Source organism: Balaenoptera ricei, chromosome 17 (assembly GCF_028023285.1).
Source record: "Balaenoptera ricei isolate mBalRic1 chromosome 17, mBalRic1.hap2, whole genome shotgun sequence".
Lineage (NCBI taxonomy): Eukaryota > Metazoa > Chordata > Mammalia > Artiodactyla > Balaenopteridae > Balaenoptera > Balaenoptera ricei.
In genome coordinates this window covers 73372307-73399322 of record NC_082655.1, presented here as the reverse complement: position 1 = coordinate 73399322, position 27016 = coordinate 73372307, and the positions used below count along the sequence as shown (strand labels likewise).

Here is a 27016-nt window from a genome sequence, read left to right as displayed (position 1 = left end):
CACCGAGAGTTTTCCCAGCTCACAGCCTGCAAGAAGTGGAACTAATGTTTGATCCAGATATTTCAGGGACCAAAATCCGTATGCTTTCAAACCCCCAGCTGTGCCAACAAGGATAACAACGAAATTCTTCATAAATAGGTAAGGAAAGATACATTGGGCACTCACTAGATTAAAACTAAAGCATTCATATTTAAATATTGACTAAGAATATAAATTACTTGCACGATGTAAGAAAAATAACGGGCTAGCCCAGTAAAATTTAATTGGATGTGGAGAGGCGTATGTAACACACCCAGCGGTCTTGCTCCAAGTCAAGTGTCTTGTTAGCAGGTACTCAATATGTGAAGATTATCATTAGAATAACAAAATTTTAGGATGCGATTCAAATACTACACAACTGTGAAAACAATGCCCCCCCCCCCAAAAAACTGTTGACCTTTAATAGCTGTTCTGTACGGCTATACGATGAAATTCTAATTAATAATCCGCCACGATTAAAGTCTGGTTCAATAAAATGTAACAGAATATGATTTGGCAAATGTTGTGGGTATGATCTTTAAGAAGCGACAATGCACCTTCCCTTATTTTCCCAAAACGAGATTTAGCATTTCTTGTCACGGTGGTCACTTCCAGGAAACCTCGGCCACTTCACTGATTGCTCAGCCGCGTCAGGTGTCGGTGCAGGGAAGGCTGTCCTCCTCCCAGGACTGATTCTGAGGTGCCGGCTGTCAGGGGCGGGGCTGAGCAGCCCTGTCTTTTCCCATCTTTCCTGCCGGCATCCACTGAGCTGTGCAAGGGTCCTATCGCGGTCTCAGTTGTCAAACATGTCTTGATCTTGGCTCTCCTCACTCCGTGGACAAGTCCAGAGGGGCCTGGGCCCTAGACCACCTTCCTGAGCATGATAACTGTTGCTTCACGTCGGTCTTCCACGTCTCACACTAATGTCTCGTGTAGCCAACCCTGACTCAGACCCATAGAGAGAGGGGAAGTCAGGAAACAACGCAATTCCAGCTTAGATACGTTGACCCGTTACAAAATCACTACAGTATTTAATAATAAAACTGAGGCATTACTCTTGAACGTATCCCACGTAATCTCGATGTCATAGCAATTTAATATCCTTAATTATCCATTTTAAAAGTACCTAAACAAGCATTAATTAATGGTTGAAATTTTAAATTGTTCCATTTTCTTTTGAACTTGTACTTCCGTTCCTCTTCACCCATAAACTTCTGTCCTAATGTTATATCTTTGTTTCTAAAAGGTTTTTTTTAGTCTACCCTTACATTTCTGCAATGAAAAATTGTTTATAGATTGAAATTTCATTCTCAGTGTTGCCTTTTAGTGTACAAAAATTCTTAGTTTGTGTAGTCCAGTTACCAATCTTAAATCTTAATTAGGAAATTTCACAGTTTGTTCTTCAAAATTATTAACTAATCTTCAGTCTTTGCCTTTTTACATGCATTTTATTTTATTTTATTTTTAAATTTTATTTATTTATTTATTTATGGCTGTGTTGGGTCTTCGTTTCTGTGCGAGGGCTTTCTCTAGTTACGGCAAGCGGAGTCCACTTTTCATCGCGGTGCGCCGGTCTCTCACTATCGCGGCCTCTCTTGTTGCGGAGCACAGGCTCCAGACGCGCAGGCTCAGCAGTTGTGGCTCACGGGCCCAGCTGCTCCGCGGCATGTGGGATCTTCCCAGACCAGGGCTCGAACCCGTGTCCCCTGCATTGGCAGGCAGACTCTCACCACTGCGCCACCAGGGAAGCCCTACATACATTTTAGTATCAGCATTTTGATTAAACTGCTGAAATTTTTTTACTGAGATTGCTTTGAATCCATAGATTAACTGATCCACAAATTAACTGGTATCTTTACAATATTGAGTTTCACAATCCATGAATGTTTTATATTCTTCCATTTGTTTAAGACATCTTTAATTACCGTCAAGATATTTTGTTGTATTCAGGGCAGAGAACTTGCAAATTTTTTAGATTTATTCCTATGAATAAAAATTTAATATTTTCCTGTGACCAGATTTTAAGTGTTAAAGTTCTTCTTTAGATGCAATTGCAATAATTGCAATTATTGTCTACCAATGTGATTGAGCAAACATAAATGTATTACAGACATTGATGAACAAGTCTTAAACATAAAATGAAATATTTATTGGAAGGGTACCTCTTAATAAAATGGGCAGAGTGGTTTTGTTTCTATTAGTTTTGCTGGAATGCAATAGGCTACCACAGGTACTTTCACAGAAAAAAAAAATGAGAATGGGAGGAAATTGATTACAGCAATGTCACTCAATTGTTTTAATTCCTTCTTTCCCCAAATAGTTTTGAGGGCTTATCTTGTACCAGGCACTGTTCTAGGTGCTGGGGATAGAGAACTGAACAAAATCAGACAAAAATTCTTGTCTCATAAAACTTAAATTGTGGTGAAGGGGTCAGACATCAAATAAGATTTTTTTTTTTAAGTAAAATGTATAATACAGCAAGGTAAATAGTGATAAATACAAAAGAGAAAAAATAAAGGAGGAAAAGAGATAAGACAAATGGGAAGGAATGAAATTATAGGCAAAGTAGCTGAAATATATGTCAAAAAGTACAATACATACTGATCCATTATCAAAAATTATTTTTAAAGTACTACAACTGATAAATAGGTTATGTTCTCCTTCAGTTATTTTGGAAGCAAAAATTGGAAACTACCTACCTTGTCATCAGTAGCCATTACTTTGTCAGCCATCACAAGAAATTAAAACTGTCATTTTGTTTAGTGCGCTAGGGGCTTTTACTTCTGAGTAGTGCACAAGGATAAGTGCCTATTCGGATGGCTGAGATGGCTGCCTTTTAGTGGAGTGGAAAGAAGACAACTGTGGAAGAGGATGAGGGAGCCCAGGACCAGAATAGCCACACGTACCTTCTCGGGACACATACAGTTTGGAATAAGGCTCTTGGAATTGGCCACCTTAAATTACACTTGCCCACACACCATTTGGGACGTCCTTACATCCGCCCAGGATGAGGAGGGGCTTGGACCCCCAGACAGACCGAGGGTTGCTTCCAGACCCTCCAGACTCTCCCAGTGACGGCTCTCAGTGTTTTCCAGGCCAAACTGCCATCAGGTCATTGAGCTATATCCGTTTTTATGAGCTACATCAGTACTTATGCCTGAGGGGGACTAGATGAAGTGAGAAGAGTCCATTTGGCATGGCTGTTGCCAGGCAGGAAGAGGTAAACATGTTGGAAAACTCTGATCCCGACAAGGCAGCCTCTGGGACTGCGGACTCTGCTCTTCCGGCTGGGGCTGACATCTCCCTGAGCATCTCATTGGTCCCACGTACTTCCCTTCTTCCGTTTCCTGTGCTTTCTGCAAGGTGGAGGAGATTATAAACTTCCTGCATCATAAAGGGAACAGTAATGAGCACCCACAAACGTTGCCCTGGGGGGTCATCTGCCTCTTTAGCGGCTCTGACGGCTCCTGAAGTTATCTGGGGCAGGTGGCAGCACAGCCTCAACCAGCTCCTCTGGGCATCAGCAGCGTTTCAGGGCACTTTCAGGCTCCCCGGGCCCAGCAGACCCATCAGGGCACCCCTCGGTGTGATGTGAGCAGCCCGACCGTGGCCTGCAGTTTGGCACACGGGTCATGCCCTCTGAAAGCTCAGATTCTTCAGACAGGAGATAGCGGCAAGTCAGTGATTCTGTGAACTAGCTCATTCCCTAGTAACGCAGGCAGAGTTCAGTTGCCAGCTACCTCGGAAATAACGGGTCTCTCCTAAAAGCCCTCATTGTCTGTGGGGTGCTGCAAGATCCTCCCTGAGGTCCTTTAAGGGCCCCTCTTCGTGAACTCGATGTTGAGCCTCTACCCCAGCTTTTCTCTTATGAATGCATATCACAGAACAAGTAAATCACAACATAACGGTCCCCATATTGGAGTTCTTTAAAAGTCCTGAGCAGTGCTTCCTTAAGACATTATTGCTGGCAACCTATACAATAAATGCTTATTAGAATAGTCCCATAACCACCTTGCAGGAACAGTGATAGAGCAGGAAGTAGGTTAAGAATAAATATGTTAATTGGTCCTCATCTTCCCAAATCTTTTCATTTCTCTGAGCTAAATGCAATGGTACAGTATCTCCGCATTTCCCAATTCAGAGACGAGGCTGCATGCAACAAAGCTGGATCAGAAACAGGAGGCCTGCCCTCCGGTTCATTCTTTGGTGAATATACAATAGTTAAACCTGGGGCATAAATGATAGCTTGAGTTCCTCACTGGAAATGGCTTGTGTTGCTTTCGGTGTCAATCAGGTTTGCAATGTCTGAGCGAGGCACTGAGTCAGTAGTACTGAGTTATCTGTTGGAAACTTGACTGATGACCGAAAGTCTCCTGTAGTCAAACAGAAAACTTGCAGTGGGTTGTGCATCTCTTACAAGTGGTAACAGGTCTGTATTTGTGCAGTAAGATGATGCTGTAAATCGAGAACACCTTTGCAATTCCTCCAGGTCGGAGAGAACCCCTGACCGGGATTTGCAGTGGTGAGAGTGAGTAACCGCAAAGATATTCCATTCCAAGTAACATCATTTCTTCCAAGTGGAAGTTGGCACAGGAAATACGTTTGAAAGGACTACAAACAATGGGGTTTCCTGGCTGCAGGCTCTGCCTGAGAGATCTTTTATAGTAACACCTCAGTTTCTGAAAACAGGTGAAGGGGGCAATGCTTTGCATAACTGGCTTTTCTGCACCGTTGATGCTAGGTGTTAATTGTGCTAAGTTTTTTGTTCTACATTTTAAGACTTTAATAACCAGAGTATATTGAATTCAACTCAATTATCCTGCAGGTCACCCACCAAGCTGTGCCCGTCCCCTCCTTCTGTCTTCCCCGCCTCTTCCAAGGCACTCTTCTGGCAAAGACCCTTATGTGGTGTTCTCACGGTAATGACTGCAGATTCCGTGGATGCTTCCTGTCTAAACCTCCTTTTCTAATACTTCTGAAAACCCATCCATGCCTCTTCTACTACTTCCCAGGTTTCATTGAAATTCATCTCCTTATTTCTACTGGAGAAACTCCTTAAATTCAGCATCTTCTTCTCACATCTTTCTCATTACAGTGACTTTTAGAATACACAGTTGCTTCACTTTCTTAACAATGTGATATAACTACCTTTCTGCAAACGTAAAAGCTGAAGGTCTTTCCTACTGAGTTGTTTTCAAGTATTTTGTTAAGTCATCTTAAAAAACAAAACAAAACAAAACTTCATTTTTTTAAAGCATCATTTTAAAAAAACTTTCAGAGTCTATAAACTTGCCCTCCATTTGCATTTCAATTTACCTCTTTACTTCAACTATCTTCCTACTCTGGTGTGTACATAAAAAACTATTTTTCTAATATGGAAACATCAGGCTTCTCTTGTCAAGAGGCCACATTGCTGTGTTCCATCCATAAAGGATTCTTGATGTTTTCACTTCCTTAATTACCTACTTTTCAATGATTCCTCCTTAATAGTTACTCTTTTGGTAGTCTTGTCTAGTTCCCAAAATTTATATATATACACACCCACACCCACATTAGGGTAAATAAACTACAATACTTTTTCCACCTTTTGGATATTATGAATAATGCTGTCATAAACATTTGTGTACAAATTTTTGTGTGGACGTATGTTTCCATTTCTCTTGGGTATATACCTAGGAGTGGAACTACTGGGTCATTGTACTAGATTTACCCTTTTAAGAACTGCCTAACTGTCTTCCAAAGTGGTTGCACCATTTTACATTTCCACCAGCAGTGCCTGGTGTCCAATTTCTCCACATCCTTACCAACATTTGTTATTATCTGATTTTTTTTTTATTATAGCTATTTTAGTGGGTATAAAGTAGTGTCTCACTGTGGTTTTGGTTTGCATTTCCCTGAGAATATTTTTGTAATGAGGTTGATGTTGAAAACGAACAAACAAACAAACAAAAACCACTTCAGGATGACAATACATTTTCTCTCTTTGCTTCTCTTCATCAGTCAGAGGTAGGGTTATTTCAGCCTTTAAAGAACTCCTTTGTAAATTAATCTAAGTTCCCTACAATGACTGTGAGCACTTCATAAATGAGTCTTCTACATTTTAGCTGCCCTGCATTCAAGATCAGTTAAAGAGTTTAATCAAATTATTAAATCAAGTTATTAAATCAAACGAAGCACTCCCAAATCATCTTTTGAAGCTTTTAGTAAATGGCAATAAATGAAAGCTTATAAAAAAGGAAAACACTGAAATGTATGCTCACAAAAGCAAGCAAACTGGACAAATTAGCGTTTAAATGTTATACAAAATTTAGTTTTCAATTTTATAATTTCCTTCTGAAATTTCTTAACCTGAGAAAAGACTCTTTTGACAGAGCTCCTGTGTTTTATTCGACAAATTTATATTCTGCACCAAAATGAAAAGAAGTTGATTTGTGAGAAGCTCTACAAAGAATCATAAATAGATACAATTTAAGTTTTGTATCTTGTAACATTTTTGGCAAGGAAAGATGTGCTGAGTGGATGTAAAATAACAGTGCTGGGGAGGTATTTGGGCTAAACTATATTGCACCTGTCCTCTCTTTAGCAAACTTGCTTGGCATTTAGCAGCACCTAAATGGAAGATATTTCCACAGTTAAAATAGTTAATGCTACGTAGGAAATTATTAGGTCAACTAAAAAATTGGCATATGGTTGTTTGCTTGGATAAAAATATTGTATCAGAGGGCTTCCCTGGTGGCGCAGTGGTTGAAAAATATTGTATCAGTATTAAATTTCCTGAAGTTGAAAACTCTACTGTGTAAATGTAAGAGAATATTATTATTTAGAGGAAATGCTCGCTGAAATATTTGGGGGTGAAGGCCTTTATGCAAGTAACTTACTCTTGAATCATTCAGAAAAATATTATGTATATATATTATTTGTGTGTGTATGTGTGAATACATGTCGAGCTAGATGTATATGGAAGAGAAACAGCAAACAATAAAGCAAATAGAGTAAAAAAAAAATACTGTGATTTACAGTCAATTAAGGTATCAACAATTTCAAATTTACTAATCATAAAAAGAAATTTTGAATAAGATTGTAAATAAATTTATGAAAATAATAAAACCATATTGAAAAAACTTTATATTATGTATATATTTTCCCCCCAAATATCAGTGATTTGGTATATTAGAGACAGAGATGGGCTAAGGAGCAGATTCATGGCAGCACATGAATATATACCAAAAATAATCATTCTGTTAATGTTCCATTTTAACGTTCAAACGATAAATGTAAAGAAGTTTTCTTTTTATTTTGCTTTAATGAATACAGGTATTCATTTTTAATCTTTATTTTTATAAATAATTTTATTTTGAATATAATTTTACAATTGAATAATTTTATTCACAAATGTATATATTTATACTTTTGTTTATTTTAACACCCCCTTTAACTTCCGAAAGTGCCCTATAAATTATAGGATCATTCAACTTTTAGTCAATGATCTTAATTGATCAAGTGATCTTTCTTCTAAATTCCCACCCCATTGGTCAACAAGGTAAGGGAGTTGATATTTGATTAAATATCTAATCTAATAAAAACTTAATCCAGTCTGACTAAATGGCCCCTTTAGGCACTGCTCATTCTCTCTGGGAAAATCTTTTTAGTGTCTCACATTGACTCCCCTCTCACTGCTTCTCTCCTTGAGGTTGTATCCAGGTAACCTATGTGACTTGGTAGGGAAAAGATGGGCCTCAGGCTCCTCTGGTCTCCAGGGGTATTTACCTGGAGATGGTCCCTTGTCACCTGGTTGTTGTGAGCCCCAGAGGTCTCCAAAGCTCATGTCTACACAGTGATCTGGTGAAGCTTCACCTCACCTCCTTCAGTGGAGATGGAAGGATAGAGCAAGTCAGAGTAGGTCAAGACTTCACTAGAACTTCTAGGCTAGTTCATCTCTCTCTAAATCACAGTTCACTCGCATGCCTGTCTTGAGTGGAGGATATAATATAATATTCGCATGCTGTGTACCTAAACACACAGACACAGCGTTCAGTGTTCCTATATGCCCACATACCTGTCAATGTTAGAGTGCTGTAGTATAACCAGAGCTTGGTATGACCTGATTAATATTTTTAATGGACTATGCCAAAAAAAAAAAAAAAAAACAAGAGAAATGAACTAAGATTAGCTGTAGACATTAGGTTTGGAAAAGAAAGATTGAGGCTTTGATCAAAACAGAAAGAAATTAGAAAGAATATTACCCAAAATAGTGAGTCTCTACAGACTGTGAGGCAAGTACCACACCACCAGAGAGAAGCCGAAACCTCCTCTGCAAAATGCAGGTGCTTAGGGACTTCCCTGGCGGCCCAGTGGTTGACTCCACGCTCCTAATGCTGGTGGCATGGGTTCGATCCCTGGTCAGAAAACTAAGAGCCCGCATGGCATGGCCAAAAAAGGAAAGAAAATTAGGGGACCCAACAAAATGCAGGTGCTTATTTGTCAGGAACGACTTGAGGACAGAAGGCGAGGACAGATGGCAAGGACATAGATTTTGTGACTTCTCAAAGGTCTTTCTAATGACGCAATAAATATTCTTAAGGAAAAAAATGGATTCTGGCAACAAGAAGAAAAGGTATATTTTTTGATATGTAGGGGGAAAGGGCATATCTCTATGCCTAAGGACAAACACATTATTTAAAGTCTAATGTTATTTAATGTTACTTCATTTTTCACTAAAGCCAGTAACAACTGTGATTTTTCAGTCCCTCAGATCCCAAGTTCTATGTGTGTTTCTTACAATTTCCCCATTTTTTGACTACTGATAATATTTTGAACAGTATCTTAAATACACATTCTTCCATTTTTGTGATAGGCAGATATTTTTGTTAATATTATTTTTATGTGTTCTTTTTTAATCACCGAGTATTATATGAGTTTGCACATTTATTCATATTGGGCTATGTTGTATTTTCAGTTGATTTCATAGGTGGACTTGACGCACACTCCTACTACCAGGATCATGTTGAGTTAAAGCCTGTTCATCTGTAAGTAAAGGTGTGATGAGATGGAAAATATTAATCCTTCTAACTTGGCCGAAACTAACCAAACCTGAAATAATTTGGACCTACCACTACTAATCATTGGTTTAATTTTCCACTCATATTTGAAACACACCTTTCACATGTAACCCAACATTATCATTATTATTGTTCATTCCAAAAAGGATTAGAAGTCGGTACCATGGTTTACGTTTCTAAAAATGATAGTTTTATTTTATTTTTCTTATCAGTAGTTGATTGCCGAATTGAAGGGAAAAAAGGATGATTTAGTCTACAAAAGAGAAACTTAATATGTGTCTTGGGGGCAACATAGCAGAGGGAAAAGGGAAGAAAGACTAGGTTGGGATCCAGGCTCTATCTGTGTGGTCCCAGGGGCCTCCCTTGAAGTCTCTGAGACTTAGTTCTGTCACCTGGACTATAGTTGCGTAGGTGGAGGAGGGAGGATGGATTCAATGGGATAAGGTATGTAGAGCATCTGTAAAGGTGCCCATGACTGTGCCTAGTACTCAAGTATTTGACTAACCGGAAGGAAGTCAACAACTATAACAAAGACACCTCAAACTGGACAGATTTCAGTTGAGTATAAGGAAGGAATCATGGTCCCTTGATTGAAAAAATACTAGAAAACAAGAAAATAGATACCATGACTCCATTCCTAGAAAACTCTAAGTAGCAAATAGACAACTGTATAAAATAATAGATATCATGTGCACTTTGCATATATTATCTCACTTCATCCTCATGAAACTACTGTAATGTACTAATTAGTAGTCCATTCTATACATAAGGAACCTGAGGTTCATAGATGATAGACAACCTTCCCAAAGTCTCTCAAGTAGTCAGTGATGGAGCTGGGGTCTTTCCCTCAACATGACATTGTGGACTTGCTGGGATGATCTTCCGATTCTTTCGGCCCAGTGCTCTGTAATTTCATGGAGACAGAGGAAATTTGTACAACAGTCACTGGTGTAAGAAACACGTATGAAAGTCTTCATCAGCTGCCTCTTTGCCACAGTGGTTCCTGCCCAAATCTGCAACCCCTTCCCCAGGTTCTTTGGGGACGGAAGCCCTGAGAAACCTGCACTGGCTCCTCCACCTCCCCATGTGGAATTAATTTGATTCCAGCAGAATGAGCTAAAGGAAACACAGTTCACAGGCTACACAAATCAGCACTGTGCCTGTCACATGATCGATGTTTAAATATATGTTGGTTTCTTAAAGCCAACCTAATCTGGAAAAACATCCACCCTGTGTAACATTCCAGGACCAAGAAGCCACCACCTCATTACTCCTGCTGCTGCGTGCTCATCAATGATCGACTCCAGAAGTGGATATCTGTGCATGTGGGGAACTTGGCAGGGATTGTGACAGTAACAAAGGTGATCAGAGCAACTGGAAGTGAGAAAAGAACTGAAACAATGCCTAGCGGAGACTTAGAGAGTCTTCTATATGTTTGTTATGTGAAAAGAGGGTGATGAATGATGTCTTTCATCTCCACTGTGAAAAACATAACTCAGCAGAGAAATTGCATTATGAAACATGTTGGTCAGAGGTCAGAAAGATCTTACTATGAGGGGAGGTTATTAAAAAATGGCAATTGATTACTGATGGTAATGGAATCTCCTTTCTTGAATGACACTCGTGTATCCATGTGCCTGAAAAGGGTGTCCTGTGGCATGGCCCAGAGGCAAGTGACTTCTGTCTCTGTTTCCTAAAGTCCCTTCAATCTCTGTGAATCCAGAACACAAGAAACGTCCTGGTAAGTTTACCTAAACGGCTTTGATCGACTCCACTCCCTCCTCAAAGGGCTTTCTTTCTTTTTTTTTTTTTTTAAGTATAGTTGATTTATAATGCTGTATCAACCTCTGCTGTACAGCAAAGTGACTCAGTTATACCCATATATGCATTCTTTTTTAATATTCTTTTCCATTATGGTTTATCACAGGATACTGAATACAGTTCCCTGTGCTCTACAGTAGGACCTTGTTGTTTATCCATTCTAAACACAATAGTTTGCATCTACCACCCCCCAACTCCCAGTCTATCCCTCCCCCACCCCCCTCCCCCTTGGCAACCACAAGTGTGTTCTCTGTGTCTATGAGTCTGTTTCTGTTTCGTAGATAGGTTCATTTGTGTTGTCTTTTAGATTCCACATATAAGTGATATCATATGGTATTTATCTTTCTCTTTCTGACTTACTTCACTTGGTATGATCATCTCTAGTTGCACCAAAGGGCTTTCTCAACTACCTTGTTCACTGCTGACCTCCCACACCTTTTCAGCTGAATGTGGCATCAACTACAGGCTGCAGAAAGCAAGAGAACAAGTTTCTGCTTTGATAGACGATGCATATCATTATGTCAGATGAATATGGAACGCCTTTCAACCACGGAGGGAGCAGGAATCGGCAAGGTCAAACTAAACCCAAATTAAAATCATTGTGCATGAAACAATTTAAGAGGTCAGTGGGTGCTCCCCTCAGGTGTGCAAATATGGCAGAGTTTATCCAGTCGGCATCAACCAGCCTGCTTGATTTCTTTTAATAAAGTGTTTGTATTGGATTCCATCGTAACCAGCTCAGGGATGCCACATCTATTGTACCAGCAAGACTGGAGGAAAAGCCAATCTTCTGAACTAAATCGTTAGAGGGGGCATGGACCCTGGCTTTTAACCTTCGTGAAGGCTCTAATTTCCATGGAGTACAAAGCCAGGTTTATGAAGAAGCCACTTTATGAAGGGGATTGGGAGAATCTTTATCATATTCCCGGGAACATGGATATAGATGGGTAACTTTCAACTCCAGATGTGTGGTTACATTCACTGCAGACTTGTACAGGGAGCCCTCATTCTTGTGTTTGATTGTGTCATTGCTCGCAGTCATAAAGTGCACTTTTCCAGGGCCCACAGTCCAACTGGGTGTGAATATGTGCACTGGGGTGATGTGATGTGAGGCAGTTCACACGTGGATTTGGTCTTTCATGCTTTGTCTCACTTTAAAGTACCAGCATCAACAAATGAACTTATTTACAAAACAGAAACAGACTCAGACACAGAAAACAAACTTATGGTTACCAAAGGGGAAAGGGTGGGGAGGGGTAAATTAGAAGTTTGGGATTAACAGATACACACTACTATATATAAAACAGATAAGCAATAAGGACCTACTGTATAACACAGGGAACCATATTCAATATCCTGTAATAACGTATAATGGAAAAGAATCTGAAAAGGGATATATACATATGTGTGTGTGCACGCATGTGTGTATATCTGAATCACTTTGCTGTATGCCTAAAACTAACACAACATTGTAAATCAACTATATTTAAATTAAAAAAAAAAAAAGTAATCGCACCAAGCTATCAAGACCCACTGGTTACATAAATTTGTTTACTTCCATTTACAACTGTTTATTGATCACTCACAACCTGTGTACCAGGCCCTGGGCTGAAGATAACAAAGATGAGTAATACTTGAGCTTGACCTCCAGCCGCGAATGATCTAGTAGAGGAGACCTACATAGAAATAAGTAGATACAAAACAACATCCCCAAGGCAATTTTTTGCAGAAGAGGGAACGTTTATTTCTCACCTGGGGAGAGAAGGCACCACTGGGAGATGATGCCTGAGCTGATGTTGGAAAGACGATGAAGAGTTTATCAAAAGCAGAAGAAGAAAACGAATGTCCCCCGCATGGAGGCTCATTTTTTTGGCCACTCTGCAGAGGATAAAGTTGAAAGTTGTGCATATCCAATCTGGCCTTCACCCCAGTTCTCACATAAAGTCAGCAAACCTGCAAGGAAACATGTTTAAACCGAGAAGGAAGCTTGGCTCCTGGTGGGGATGCTCTGAGATCCTCAAGAGCCATTGCTGCACCATCTAAACAATGGCATCCTTTATGCCTACGGCCATGGAGATGCTTCCAGTGATTGTCGGCTGGGTCTGGCTTGGGGATACGTGACACACGGGTCAAGGGGAGCCTGTTCTGGCGACCACTGTCTGGCCATGGCGGCGAATGAGGGAGCTCTAACTCTCAACATAAGTACGTCCTGTTTCTCTGCCAGGGTCTCCTCCGTTGCTGCTCCTACACCACCTTTCACAATGGGGAAAGGGCCAGGGCAAGGGTTGCTCACCTGGTCATCAGTGGCTTTGAAGAGGACACCTCCGCAGCAGCTCATGGTGGAAGCAGCAGCTACCCCAAAGGGAGAGGACCGACAGAAGCAGATTCACCTCTCAGGAAGAAGCATCGCTTGGCAGAAATCCACGCTGCTCTGAAAGAGATACAGATATTCAGGGAATGATGTCAGAGCGAGCAACTGAATTACTTTAAGTTTTGTCAAAATCATCATAATCGTTAGCAACTGGGTGGTGGGACAATTAAGCTCCAGGTAGCAGTAACTCTTCGCATAAAAATAATTAGACCAAGGCAGTTTATCAAAGAAAGACAGCAGTGGAATCTCAGAACTGAGTTTCACAAGAGAAGTAGAGAGATCTGATGATGTGAGAAATTTCCATGAGGAAGACACCCTGTGACTGCAGTTAAGAAAGACGTGATGAAAAAAGCTTCTCCTGTTACTTTTAGCCAATCTTTTTCTAAGGTTTCCAAATGAGAACTTGACATTTCTCTGGTATCTTGACTTGTCTGATTGCCTTTGCAGGAGGCTAATTTTTCTTCACAAAAATTGTTACATGCTCTGTGGTCACCGCTGATGGAGTGTCTGCTATTGCAACCAAGTACCGGAACACAGACGCAGCTGCCCCCCATTTCAGGCTGGCACTGCCGTCAGCTGCACTGTACCTCCAGCCCTCACGGTCCAGACTCAGAGGGCATCCGCCTCTGACGATCGGGCTGCTGGACGGAACCAGAGACGGTCACATCCATCTCCGCTCTTTCCTGAGAACGGGTGTTTTGTATCAGTATCCTTACAAGTTGGTGCCAGGCCATTCTGCATGTACAAAGTCTACATTAAAAACCAGCCAGGAGGACAAATCAGAGGGATGTGTGTGGGTGTGTGTGGGAGATGGGAAGGTGAGAATGATGTGCTTTCAAACCCTGATTTAACAACCGATAAACACCAACGGGGAACCATCATTTACCCCATCCCTCCTCCATTTCTTGACCAGCCGCCTGAAGACTAATAAAATGATAGCTCTCTGGCTATACCCTGTTTTCATTTGTCCTTGATTGGCTTTCACACCTTCCTATTCGTCTATCTATGTGTCTGTCCCTGCGGCACGCAGAGCCAGGTGTCTGTGACCTGCTCATAGGATGGCGGCTCACATTTCCCATTACTGAGTGTGCAGTTCTGTTGCCTGAGGGCAACCGTCAGTCCCTGGAAAGATGGGCGCTTACGGAGGCATTAACTCTCCGGGACGCCTCATGCATGCAGAGCGCCGCAACTGTCCAGCCCTCGGCGCCCTCTTAGTGGTCCCAAAGGAGAGGCAGCCTCCTTGCCTGCCTTACTTAGCTCGAAGGGGGCGGCGCTTAGGGCTCACCGCTCTCCCTGGCTTTGGGGAGCCTTCCCTTTGTCACTGGCATTCATGACTTTTTGATCCATCCTAGGAAATGATTATACTATTTTAGGGACAACGTAAGAACACACCTAATGTGTAGCTATTTGACCAAGTAGCAGCGAGATGGCTGTGTTTATACGGTTCCCGCAGTTCTGACTCATCCCTACACTGGCCAGTTCATGCACCACTGTCCTTGCTAGGAGGGAACGAGGCCACCAACCGTGCAGCCGGCCACACGCAAGAGGACCTCCACGACTGATGGTCAGTCATCCTCACTGGGGACACAAAGACCCTCTCGTTTGACACATGACCTCACGCACTACCCCCAGAGCCTCGAGGAGCCCGGTCCTCATGCTGCCTTGTGAAGCACATAAAGCCGTTTCCAAAATGAGAAAGCTCGTATCTGAATGGTGCCCCCCCCCCCCAGGGAAGCTGTCAATTCCTGTCTTTCCCAGAATCTCAGGATTCTTCTCAGTACTTGTCATTGATGTCAATGAGAAGAAAATAGATTTCTGTAGCGGTGTGGAGATACGGAGCATCTCCCCCTGAAAAAAACTCATCAGCATAAGTAAAAGTAACTTCATTCGCCCCTGTTCCCAAGAGAAAGTATACACTGATTTTAAAATTAAAGGTAATGAAGATAAACCAAATTTTATATTTAATATATATTTTTCACTTTATAGTTACATCAAAATTATGTATAATCCTCATGTTATGACAGGTTCTGGGAAGAAACAAGACATAATAAAGAATGTACAAAACACAGAGTCAAGCACACATACACACACACACCAGAAGTGACAGAGAGACTTAAAAAAGCAATAGAAAAAGAGACAAGGACGGGTCTATCAGGAGACACACTTTGAAATAACAATACTATCTTATCATTTGATTTCATTCTGCCTCGAGGGTAGGTACCCTCAGGTAACTGCCAACATATCTACAAACATCTGCCAAAAAAAATGATCTTAAGGATCCCAAAACTCAAACTCTTCTACCCAGACTAATTGATCCATCATTAGAAGAGTGATAACTAGACATTCTATGTCTCCAGAGGTGATGCAATAAGACACAGCACCATCCATGAAATATCTTGGGCTGACTGATCTTGGACTGAAAGTGTAGAAAATACAAGAGTAACAAAATCTCACCACAAGGAAGCAATCAGCCACTCTAGAATGTGGGAAATAGTACAGGGCAAATGAAAAAAAAGGGGGAGGGGGGACTCTTAAAATTTAAGAGAGATTTAAGAGACATACTAGTCAAATACAGTGTGTTTACCTTGTTTGGATTCTGGTTTCAACAAACCAACTGTAATGAGATGCTTTTAGGCAATTGGGGAAATGCAAATATGGACTGGATAGTAAATGATATTAAGGAATTGTTGCCTATTTTGATAGATAGGCTAATAAATAGGTTTTAACAAAAGAAGAAAACATTTTTATCAGTTGAGCAGAGTTTCTGAACCTCAGCACTGTTAACTCTGGACCCGGATCATTCTTTGTATTAGGGGCTGTCCTGTGCATTTTGGGATATTTAGCAACATCCTTGGCCTCTGCCCACTAGACACTAGTAGCGGGCGCGCGCGCGCACACACACACACACACACACACACACACACATGGCCAGACTGTGGCAAACAACTGGTAAATGTCCCTGGCCAGGAAGCATCACCGAGTTAGGGAATCATCACTGAGATGTGCCGATGAGCGACACACAAGACGTGACGTCTAGGATTTGCTTTTAGTATTCTAGCCAAAAAATAAATAATAAAGTTGTGGGGACTACATGAAACTTAATTAGATAATTTTTATTTTAGTTGAAGCTGGATGGTGAGAACATAGGGATTCATAATACCATTCTCTTTACTTCTGTGTATGTTTGACTTTTAAAAATCCATCTGTTAGTAAAACCTAGGGCAGAGTGGTCAATAGGCTTTCCTTTCAATGCCTCCTCTCACAGTTGCTTCATTGTCTTCTTAGAAAACTCCTTGCAGACGTATTTCCCAATGCCTGAAGTGACACGCCAGCATTCCTACCTGGCATCACAGGACCAGGCTCAGCCTACTTCACAGCTTTTCCAATCCATGTTGCTAAAGCCCCAAAGCAGAAAATAGTAGCTATAAGTAGAGGTGACATGAAAGATAAATGTAGTGGGTACCTAGACGTTCCCCCAACGCCCACCAATACTATCACTAACAAAGAAAGAAAACGCCTTCCCCTGCTGCCTTATCCCATTCTAGAAGAGTCACCTGTTGGACGGATGAATAAACTTCTACAACTTGAATCTTCCTTCAGACTAAAAGGTTACATAAAACTATAAAAATCCCACCATTATAATCTCATCCCTTTATCTTTCCATTTAAATCCTTGTTCAACTCAGTGGGGTCACAGGGCTAGACATTTGGGTGACGTCTTTCAGAATGTAGAGAAATAGGAGAGCAGAGAAAGCGTGATAAGTGATAAGGAGAGAACTGCAGGGCTCCCGCCACTGAGGGGTGAGGAGGGAACAGAATTTACAGGGAGAAGAGTGGCTTCCAAAAAGTGAAACTGGGAAGTTGAACATTTTTTTCAGCTATTTCAAATTATGATGAAAAAGTCCATTCCGAGCCATAGAGTCATTGAACTGAGTTAATGGAAGAGAATTGCTGGATGGGGATATAAGTATGAAACACCGTCTCCACTGGCACCCTGCTTATAATTTAGTTGGCAGGAAAATACTTCCATACCTGAGTGAAACAATCAATGCACAATTAGTTGTGAAGCTGACAGCCATTCGCTACACATGGGGTCCAGCTGATAGCATAAGAATTGCCATTAGCAGGATGAGAAAACAACATGGCTGAGGCAGAAGTGGAATCTTCATGGAGAAGAGATTTCAACTGAACCTCAGAGATGAATAGGTTTGGATCAGCTAAGACTTTTCACAAGAGAGAAACAAAAGTATCCAACATGTATTTATTAGGTGCCAACTGTATAGCAGACACTGTGTTGAGGTTGATACTGTACGAAGATGCTAGAGCCAAAGCCCTCACCTTCCAAAGGCTTACCACTTGGTATGGAGTCAGGAAGATGTACAGAGTCTATGTCAAATGTGTGTAGACAAGAATGATTGGAGATGAGAGTGTGTATTCCAGAGAAACAGAACCAATAGGGTGTGTGTATGGAGAGAGAGAGATTTTAAGAAACCTGCTCATGTGATCATGGGGCAGGCAAGTCCAAATCTGCAGGGTAGGCAGGCAGACTAGAGACCCAGGAAGAGCTGACATTGCATCTTGAGTCCAAAGGCAGTCTGGAGGCAGAATTCCTTCTTCCTCCGGGGACCTCAGTCTTTTCTCTTAATGCCTTCCAACTGATTGAACATGACCCACCCACATTATGGAGGGAGTCTACTTTACTCAGTCTATTGATTTAAATGTTAATCGCTTCTAAAAAAAAAAAAAAGTTACCTTCACAGTGACTTTTAGACTGGTGTTTGACCAAATATCTGGGTACTATGGCCTAGCCAAATTGACACATAAAATTAACCATCACAGGGTGGGATGTATGTAAGGGCCATAGGTGGTATGAAAGCCAGACCTGGATGGTTCTTGAGCAGTCAACCAACAGAAGGCTATAGGAAGGTTAGGCTAGGGGGTGTAGCTAGCAGTTTGGAGACATAATACTACTCTGTCATCTTTACCCCAAGGCCACCAAAGGCAATACCTTTACATCACTCCCCATTTGCTATGTGGCTGGCACGTCTTTCCCAGGAAACTACAAGTCCTCCCCTCTGACGTTTACACCTGCTTGCCCCGCCCTGATCTGAAAAGCAGGGAGCCCAGGTGTTTTGCTTGCTTATTGCTACAGCCACGGACACAGACAGCACAAGGCACATTTTGCCTTTTGAAAAGCCTGGATGAATAAAAAGGAAATTTAGTTTTCAATTTTGAAGTCTTTTAAAGCACTTCATCCTTTCTGTTTCAGGTCGAAATAAGTAATGACGCTGACTCTGAAAATGCCGCTGCTGAACTTGACTTAGGAAGCAAAGCACCAATGACAGCACCTCTCTGCATTGACACGTCTCACTTTCTTCCAGACGATGGACTGCACCTCCCCGCTTTCCCACGAATCACAGAGTTGTCCAGGCACAGCCTATGTGTTATTAGCATTGTTCGCTAGATGAGTTGTAGGTGCTTGGGTGGGTATTTTTTTAGTCATTTCCTTCTTATATGAATACTTGTAAATTGTACCCCAAAATCGGTTTTTAATCTTTTAGCAATATTTAATGTGAGGCATGCAAAATGAAAAACATTCTGTGAAAACCTTCCACAGTCAATTCTAAGAGAAATGTGGGTTTGTGTAGTTGAGATGTCAAGTCCCCATTGCTGACTGCGGTGGTCTCAGGCCTGACGGGGGTTCTCATAGTGGACGTTACCCGGGGTTCCTCGGCAGGAAGTTAGATGCGGTGACAGCTGATAAATGGGTACAGATAGTGGATGGGGCTTTCAGACTGAGTACAGATCATTTTTTCAACACCACAAGACAAAATAGAGAGTCCTCCTTTGTTCTCAACTTTCCAAAACCCAGAATCATATTATGGCAATCTAAATGTTCAGATACATGCATGACATCTTGTTCTTCCTATGTTCTGAAAAAATATATATCATGGGTGTATGAAAGAGTGAAATGACCAGTAGAACACCTTTCCCATTTGGAGGGAATCTGGTATCTCTGAGATTCAGATTTTCTACCCTTTATCCCAGTCCTGACACTGGCGTCAGACCTAAATATACAGCTTATAGGTTTATGGGACAGAAATCACAACCATAAATCTGTGATCGGGAATGTTGCTCGTAAGATATTCCAAAAAGTATTAAAATGGTGTAGAATTCTCTATAATACTTCTAAAGAAGATGTTTATATTTGTTCTGAATCAACTTTTCTTTCTCCTACTCCATCCCAAGAACCAAGAAAGTAATATGGGAAACATAATATTCCATGGGAAAAGGACTGTTGAAAACATATCACAGTTTTTTCCTTCATATCTTTCAATTATTATTTCCCATATCAAAGTAAGCTTTGCTCACTTTGTGTAACAACCAAGATGAGGCCTCCTATAGGGCCCGAAATTGTGTATACATGCAGTATTTAATCCAGAAGTTAACTTGGCCCATACATCTCTAAGTCAGTCTACAAACCATCTTAAATTGTGTCCAATTTTTTGTATGTGTGTAGAGGTTTTTTTTTTTTTTTCCTTCTTCTTTGAAGCCCATATATTTTATGAGATTCTTTTAAGAATAAAATTTATGCAGTAAAGTCTGCCCTGGTCCCTCCCAGTTCATGACAGACACCGTGGGCTTTCTGGAGGCCTGTTTTACTCACAGCCTCTGCACTGTGCCCTGTCAGTCGGCTGACACTCACTGAATCCCATCACTTTTCATTCCACTGAATAAACCCAAATTCAAAATGAAGAGGAGGTAGCAGGGACTGGGGAGAAGGGCCAGTCCAAGCCGGCTTGTACAGTTGGGGGCTGGAGCCTAGGGGATTTGGTGATTTGTCCAGAGTCCTGCTGTATACAGAGGGCACAGGCTATGACCGAAGGAAGGAGAAGCCGGAGGGCAAAGTGGGGAGAGGGTTGGGTCCCCAGCCCACCACTGTGGTCTTGGGCAGTGTTAGACATGTCGGTCCTGGAGATTTCCTCATCTGTAAAGTAGAACAACAATCCCTACCTCCCAAGGCTAAGGTGAGGATTAGCTGATAATATAAAAAATACTGTGTAAACTGTAAAGTGTGCCACAATTGAAAGAGGCAGTTACCATTGTCATGTCAGAACAAGTTGGATCCTGTCCGGAGCTCTTGTTACCCATTCAAGTGCTGTGCAAAGCCCACGCAAGCCTCAAACTCTTCCAAGTTTTCTAAAAAGTAGCTTGAAAAAATTACCCATATTTAAGAGATTAGAAATAGTATACACTAAACATTGCATTTCTTAATTTAAAAATAACTTTTACATTCAAATTCCAAGACGAATACATATTATTAGGGAGAAAACTAATAGCATATAAAAAATGTAGAAAATCAATAAGACAGAAGAGTAAAAATAACATTTAAATATTTTAAACTGTCATTTCATTACACACACACACACACACACACACACACACACGCACAAACAAAACACAGTAAACACTTCACAAAACAGTACCACACTAACTAGTGTTGCTGTTTTACCTTCATATAAATTTGAACATACTTCTACAATGCACTGCAGAGTCCTAGATCTTGTCTAACTGCAGATTTGAGGAGGAAATCCTCACATTAGTGATCTTTCTATGGATATTCAATATAGGCAACTACTTAATATGGTATGTGTGTTTTTAGTTTTTAATCTTTCTTCATTTAAGTTATAACTGTTTCAATCCCCAATCCCAGCAATCCATAATGATAATTCTAAAGTTCCAGAAAATTTGCCACTCATCAGAAACAAGTCAGATAGGTCTCCCATCTCTTCTCCCTCCCAGTGGGCTACTCCCTGCCTCTCCTCTTCCTGGCCAGTCTTTAGAGGTTCTGCTTACTTAAGACCAAAGGATGAAAAGAAGCGTAGGCTTGTGCAGTAACACTCAGCAGCCACAGCGCTGTCAAGCTTGCTGCCTCTTAGAAGTGAGAGTTTCCAGGTTTTGCAGCTTTTGCCTCCTGTTCTAGGGAATGCACGCTGCACCGTGCATCACGCAGCAGGGTTTTCGACAAAAACATGTTCACTATATCTATACTCTTGCTGAATCTTGGCTTCTCTGTATGTAAGTGTGTGTCTGGTCAGAGCAACTCGTATTTTTAGCCTGTATTCATTTGCTACGATCTCCTCATCCTAAAAGATGGTCCAACTCCAGGTTCAAGCGCTCTCCTCAGACGTTGTCCCAATTAAGCTGGAGATGGGTCCCCCAGTGCCCATGAGCCCCTAGTGCTGACTGGAATGGAGACGGGAAAGTTAAAGCCACAGTTTTTTTCTTCTTTGAACCATGCTGGCATTGTGCCTTGTGAACCCTGCCCAACCCTGCCCCAGGCCGTGTCTTCTATCTTGGTCAGTGACTTTTCTTAAAGATAAGAAAAGTGTGTGAAGTCACAGGCAGCCTGGATTACCTTAAAGCAGCAAAAGTTAAGCAATGGAATTACAGTGGTTGAGAGGGTTAGTTAGAGAATTCCCAAGGGACAGTATACATACTGGGGTGTGGAACAGCCTAGATCAGAGAAATCGCGAACGTCTCTTAGGAAAAGCTCTAAGCTAGTACATCCACAAGCATCTTAGCCTTCCACCTGCCATAGAGTGTGAGGGTATGTGTCCCTGAAACAAAAACTTACGTCCATATCACTCCAATCTGAGGGGCTTGTTGCCTCACTTGTTTTGAAGATAACTTGACATCCTGCCTAGCATCCTTCTTTCTTTTTTCCTCCAGAAAAATAAGCCTTACTATTTCCTATAGACCTAAATAAGGGAAGCAGCCAGCTTCAAGAGGCTGGATCTAACAAACTATGGCAGGGCTGCCATCTGTCTAACTTAATGGATGGGATGCTCGTGATTGAGAGGAACTTGTCTTCATCAACAGCAGCTGAAATGTACATTGCAAATCTGGAGAGAACCATCGGGACTGCTAAATTGAGAAGCAAGTGAAAACCAAAATTGCTCTTTTCAATCTTTGCAAATTAGAAAGGAATCTTGCCAAGAATAAACAGATCTTCGTTTCATACCTAATTTAAAAATGTACAGTATCCCAAATTGTGGATTCACTATGGTGTAAACATTCTGGCTAATTATTTCTTGAAGGAAATACTTGCTTATCATTTCTGAGTTACTGTAGTAGGTAACTAGGAGAACTTTTACAGTTGATTAGAATTCAAATGTTCTGACCTGACCTTTTAGCCCAAGGTAGTAGTTGCTTTCAATGGATAACTGAATTAAGTAGGAAACAATACCAATAATTGATCTTTTCAAACTTAGAAACCTTGAATGTCTGTTTTTCTTGTTTCCTCCCATTTAAGAGTCATCTGTAATCTTTGATTGATAGTCTATCTATGAACGCTGCTCAAATATTCGTGATAAATAGGCCCATAACTCAAGGATATTATGCCCAAAAGTTAAGCTAATACAGGGAATCACTACTCACGTAACTGCATAGTGTGTAGTACAGAAAGGGAGCAGATATATCTTAAATATTAGAAGAATGTATTTATTAATAAAGAATTCTTCGAAACACAGAATTCTCAAAAAATTCACAATTTGTGGGCAGCATTTCTCTTTTCATCCTGAAAAAGCTTAATTTCTTTATTGAGAGCTAAGGAAAAAATGCCATTTCTAGAAGGTAGGAAAAGCTTCTTAAATGTTGATATTTGTAGAAAAGTTTGGTGTCAGGTGATAAATGAATCATCTTCCTTAGACTTGCAAGCATATAAAGAGCAAGTAGCACATTAAATACTAAATATTTTTAATGAAATATTTGAAGAATCCAAAATACTCTTTGGCTTGAACCTGAGAACTAAATTAAGTAAAAAGAAGAAGGAGAAATAAGAGAGGAAGGAAAGAAAGGAGGGAGGAAGGGAGAAAAAAAAGAGAAAGAAGAGGAGGGAGGGAGGAAGGAGGGAAGAATTCAAATTTGAAATTCTACCTAATTTGGATTTGGACATATCAATCCTTAACTTGGGGTTATTGTTCTTGTTTCTTTGAGTAACTGAAAACATTGGACCATTTTCCATTTACGGCATGCTTTTCCTTTGCTCTCAAGAGAAGTTTTTAAAAACAGTTTGAAGAAACCAATAATCTATCTAGTTATTCTCATAGAATTGCTTTGGCAGACAACGTTGTCAGTCTATATTCGTTAGGATTAGAGTTACCTACAAGTGACAGAACAGAAAAATGACAGTGGCTTAAATACGATACAGGTCTATGTCTCTTCATATTTCAAAATTCTGGAGACAGCAAAGAAGTGGATTTGGGTTCCCTAGAGACAGGGACCCAGGCTCCTTCTGTCTTGCTTCACTATGTGCCCTGCCATTCTCAAGATCATGATTCAAGACGGCTGCCAAAGTTCCAGCCATTGCTCTTGTATTCCAGCTAAAAAGGAGGAAAAAGGGACAGAGAAGGGTGCTTCTCTCATTTAAGGATGTGTCTCACAAGTTGCACACACTACTTGGTTCACCCCCAATTTAGTCACAAGGAAAGCTGGAAATTGTAGTCCTTATTCATGGTGGCCTTGTACCCATCTAAAATTTAGGGGCTTCATTTCTTAGTATGAAAGAGAAATGTATATTGAAGAATGCTTAGCAGTCTCTGCCACAAGGTTCAAACTAGTGGGCATGAGTTTTTGGAATAATGTTTTTATTTACTTTAATTATAATACATTATAGAAAAATACATATATTCTTCAATACTGTGAGGAATTGATTATCACCTCTGCGAAATAAGAATTTCTACCTCATCTTTCTGCCTTTCTTTTTAGAAAGAAAAATGTAAATCTATGACACAAGATACTTCAATGTTTCCCATAATTCTGCAGAGTATATTTTAACTTTCCTTCTCTGAAAATTGAACTGAAAATTCAAGAACCAATGTAATGTATTGCTTGGTTCTCACTGCTCTGCTACAAAAGTACATTAATTCTTCTGCAGTCATAACTCTTCAACTCTTTTCTTCTGAATTGGTCAGTAGTGTCATTATTTTCTTTTCATTCAATTCAACAACTGTGTGTGGACATCAGTGCTTAGGGAGGTGGGGAAGGACTTTCAAGTGAAAAGTATATGGTCCTTTTCTGTTATTTTCTCTCAGTAAAAGTTAGACTTGTGTTTCCTTTCACCTGTTTTTCTTTAAGAACATAATATTGGCTAGAGCCAAATGAGTACAGTCGTCCCTTTGTATCCGTGAGAAATTGGTTCCGGGAGCCCTCGCGGAAACCAAAATCCTCCATGCTCAAGTTCCTTAAATAAAGCGGCACAAACAATGAAAACAGTCACTTCCCCCCACCAACACCCCAGATCCGTGGATGTGGAAACCCGTGGATACGGAGGGGAGGGTGTATTTTAAACTACTTGATAGTACGTTTCTCTAATTGAGGGAAATCGTAACCTGCTTTTGTAATTAGATTGTATCGTATAGTCCTCCTAGGCTCTGTGAGTGTGTGTGTGTATGTGTGTGTGTGTTTGTGTGTGTGTGTGAGTGAAAGGGAGACAGAGCCAGAGCAACAGAGATAGAAACCTTCCAGGTATTACTCATTAAACAATATCCCATGAAGTGATTTTTTTTTTTTTTTTTTTTTCCATGAAGTGATTTTCATCACTGAAAAGTGTTGTTTATATTCTCCTCGCACCTTGTGCCTGCAAATCTGGCAGCTGACACTGATCATTGAGATAAGATTGGGTGACTTATCCATGCTGTACACACACATCTACACACAAACTTCACTAAGTACATCCTTTTCTAAAATCACATTGTTAAAATGCACCATTGTGGCCCATTTCCCTGAGGGATAAATAGTGTAACATTATTTTTCAGAGCGAGAATTAAAACAAGGAAGATGCCTGGGACAATGTGTTCCTTCTCTGCAAGATTGTAGTGTTGAAAGGACCTCAACAATTGGTTTGCTTGGTTCAGAGATGAGGAGACAGAGGCTGGTAGCTGCAAAGGCTTGTCCCTCGTCCCATCGGTCTGCTGGGCAAGCTTTTGGTCCAGCCTTCTTTTCTCTACATTTGGTGGCCATCAGCTGTCACGAGTCTGGACTGACCCATCCCTTGGCTGTTGACCGCAATCTTGTGATTTTTTTCACCTGGGTTCCTGCTGGTGGCTCCTCCCTGTCTCCCTTCCCTCCTCCTGGATCTGAGCATCAGAAAGTCCTGTCCAGTGGGCTTGCCTCTTGCCACTTTGTCTTCTCAGGACAAAAAACCATCTCAGACCTCAGATCACTGCTCTTTGCTTCCCAAAAGACAGAACAACTCAGTCCTTCCTGCCTTCTTCTTTCTTGACTCGTGATTTAAACATAATTCTGTCTGCTCCAGTCGAGCCTTCTCATGCTTTTTTGTCAGCCAGCAGATAGTTTACTATTAACTACCAGATAATCAGTCTCTTCTCAAGACTTTTGTTCCTGAGGAAGTGATTTTGTAAATAATTGCTTCAAGTCATCTTTTAACTGCCTCACATAATTTCATTTCTTTTAAACCTCTTTTTTTTCTTTTAAAGGGAATTGCTCTCTTGCACTTCTGTTATCTTAAATCTCTTTAAAAACCTAAAACAGCAGTCACTGAATGCACTTTTACAAAATAGTTTTCTTGGGTCTCCTATGTAAAGTGAAATCAAGAGCCTCACCCTTGCAACATTCCTACTGCACTCAGATCATGATGGTACAACTAGAGTATTCTATGTGTGAATGGTAATTAGCTTTCTGGTTCCCTCATCATAACTTGCATTGTGTTGTGCAGACACCTCTTTGCATTGTCCAGGGTGTTTATTATTCTAAACTGTCCCATTTAACCCATTTATTCAACCAACACCTGTAAATATTTATTTAGGTCCTTCTATAGCTTTTCATTTTTGCCATCACTCGAAATAAGAGAATTAGTTTCCTGTGCCAAACATTTTAAAGCAAAATATAATCTATAGAGCACCAAGTTAAGTAATTTTAGAGAATGGAATTTGGGGCAATTCATGTGGCATGCTTAACTTGTTTTTATAGGGCAAGCAAAGCTCGTTAATTCCATTTTATTTATTATTTTTAAACCACTTGTTTAGTGTGGTGAATTAAGAAAAAAATCAACTGATTGATCTTTGGATTTTTTTAACATCACAGAGAAAAGCCATTCCTTACTCAAATATCTAAAGTTCACCCAGAAATCAAAATTGCTTGACCCTCTGGAAAGTTCTGTTTGTGCTCTAGGCCTGAGGAGACTTGGCTCTAAAGTGCTGAGCCTGAGTCACACTGGTCCCATTAATCTTTGTCGAGAAGGATGTTTTGGGGGAGGGTCGAGAAGGAGGACTTCTGATCCTGTTTTATTCTTTCCTCTTTTGTTTCAGGGCCCATGGCCGTCAACCCTCCTTGATTTTATTCTGCCTGATCTTCACATTTCCATATCTGTAAATATGGGGCCGCATGATCATTAAAACCTCTTAAGAAAGTGGAGAGTTTTCATTAAAGTTTCCCTGCAAATCTAAGATGCCGTACGATGGATGCTAGCAGCACAGGGTATTATTAGCATCGGTGACAACTGTTATAAGGCTACGTCTCGTTTTCTCATAAAGACATAGATATTCCAATTTCCTCCTATATAACTCAAAGGGAATTTGGGTGTTAACACTTCAAAACACTTCTAAGTCCTCAGGGGAACATCTGAAGTGGAAAGTATTAACTTTCTAAATGCATGTTTTATTCTCTTTCCGAATAATAAAGTTATTTCTCATCCCATGGTAGAAATGTATAGGTGAGAACTCCCC

General features: G+C 40.7%; 1 protein-coding gene across 3 annotated transcripts in view; it reads left to right on the top strand.

Moving 5' to 3' along the window:
• The window catches only part of NKAIN3 (sodium/potassium transporting ATPase interacting 3), a 516979-nt gene extending 490307 nt beyond the window's left edge, over positions 1 to 26672 (top strand). The window contains exons 6-8 of one of the 3 annotated variants that reach the window (XR_009498413.1): positions 8975 to 9044; positions 18538 to 18751; positions 26600 to 26672. Coding sequence is in view for 2 of the 3 variants with exons in the window: in XM_059901558.1 (XP_059757541.1) it covers positions 8975 to 9044; positions 18538 to 18547 (80 nt within the window). In the remaining variant the exon portion in view is untranslated. Of the gene's footprint in view, positions 1 to 8974; positions 9045 to 18537; positions 20074 to 26599 lie in introns of those variants that run through there. The other 2 variants (XM_059901558.1, XM_059901560.1) reach the window with 2 other exon arrangements.
• Positions 26673 to 27016: the final 344 nt, after the last annotated feature.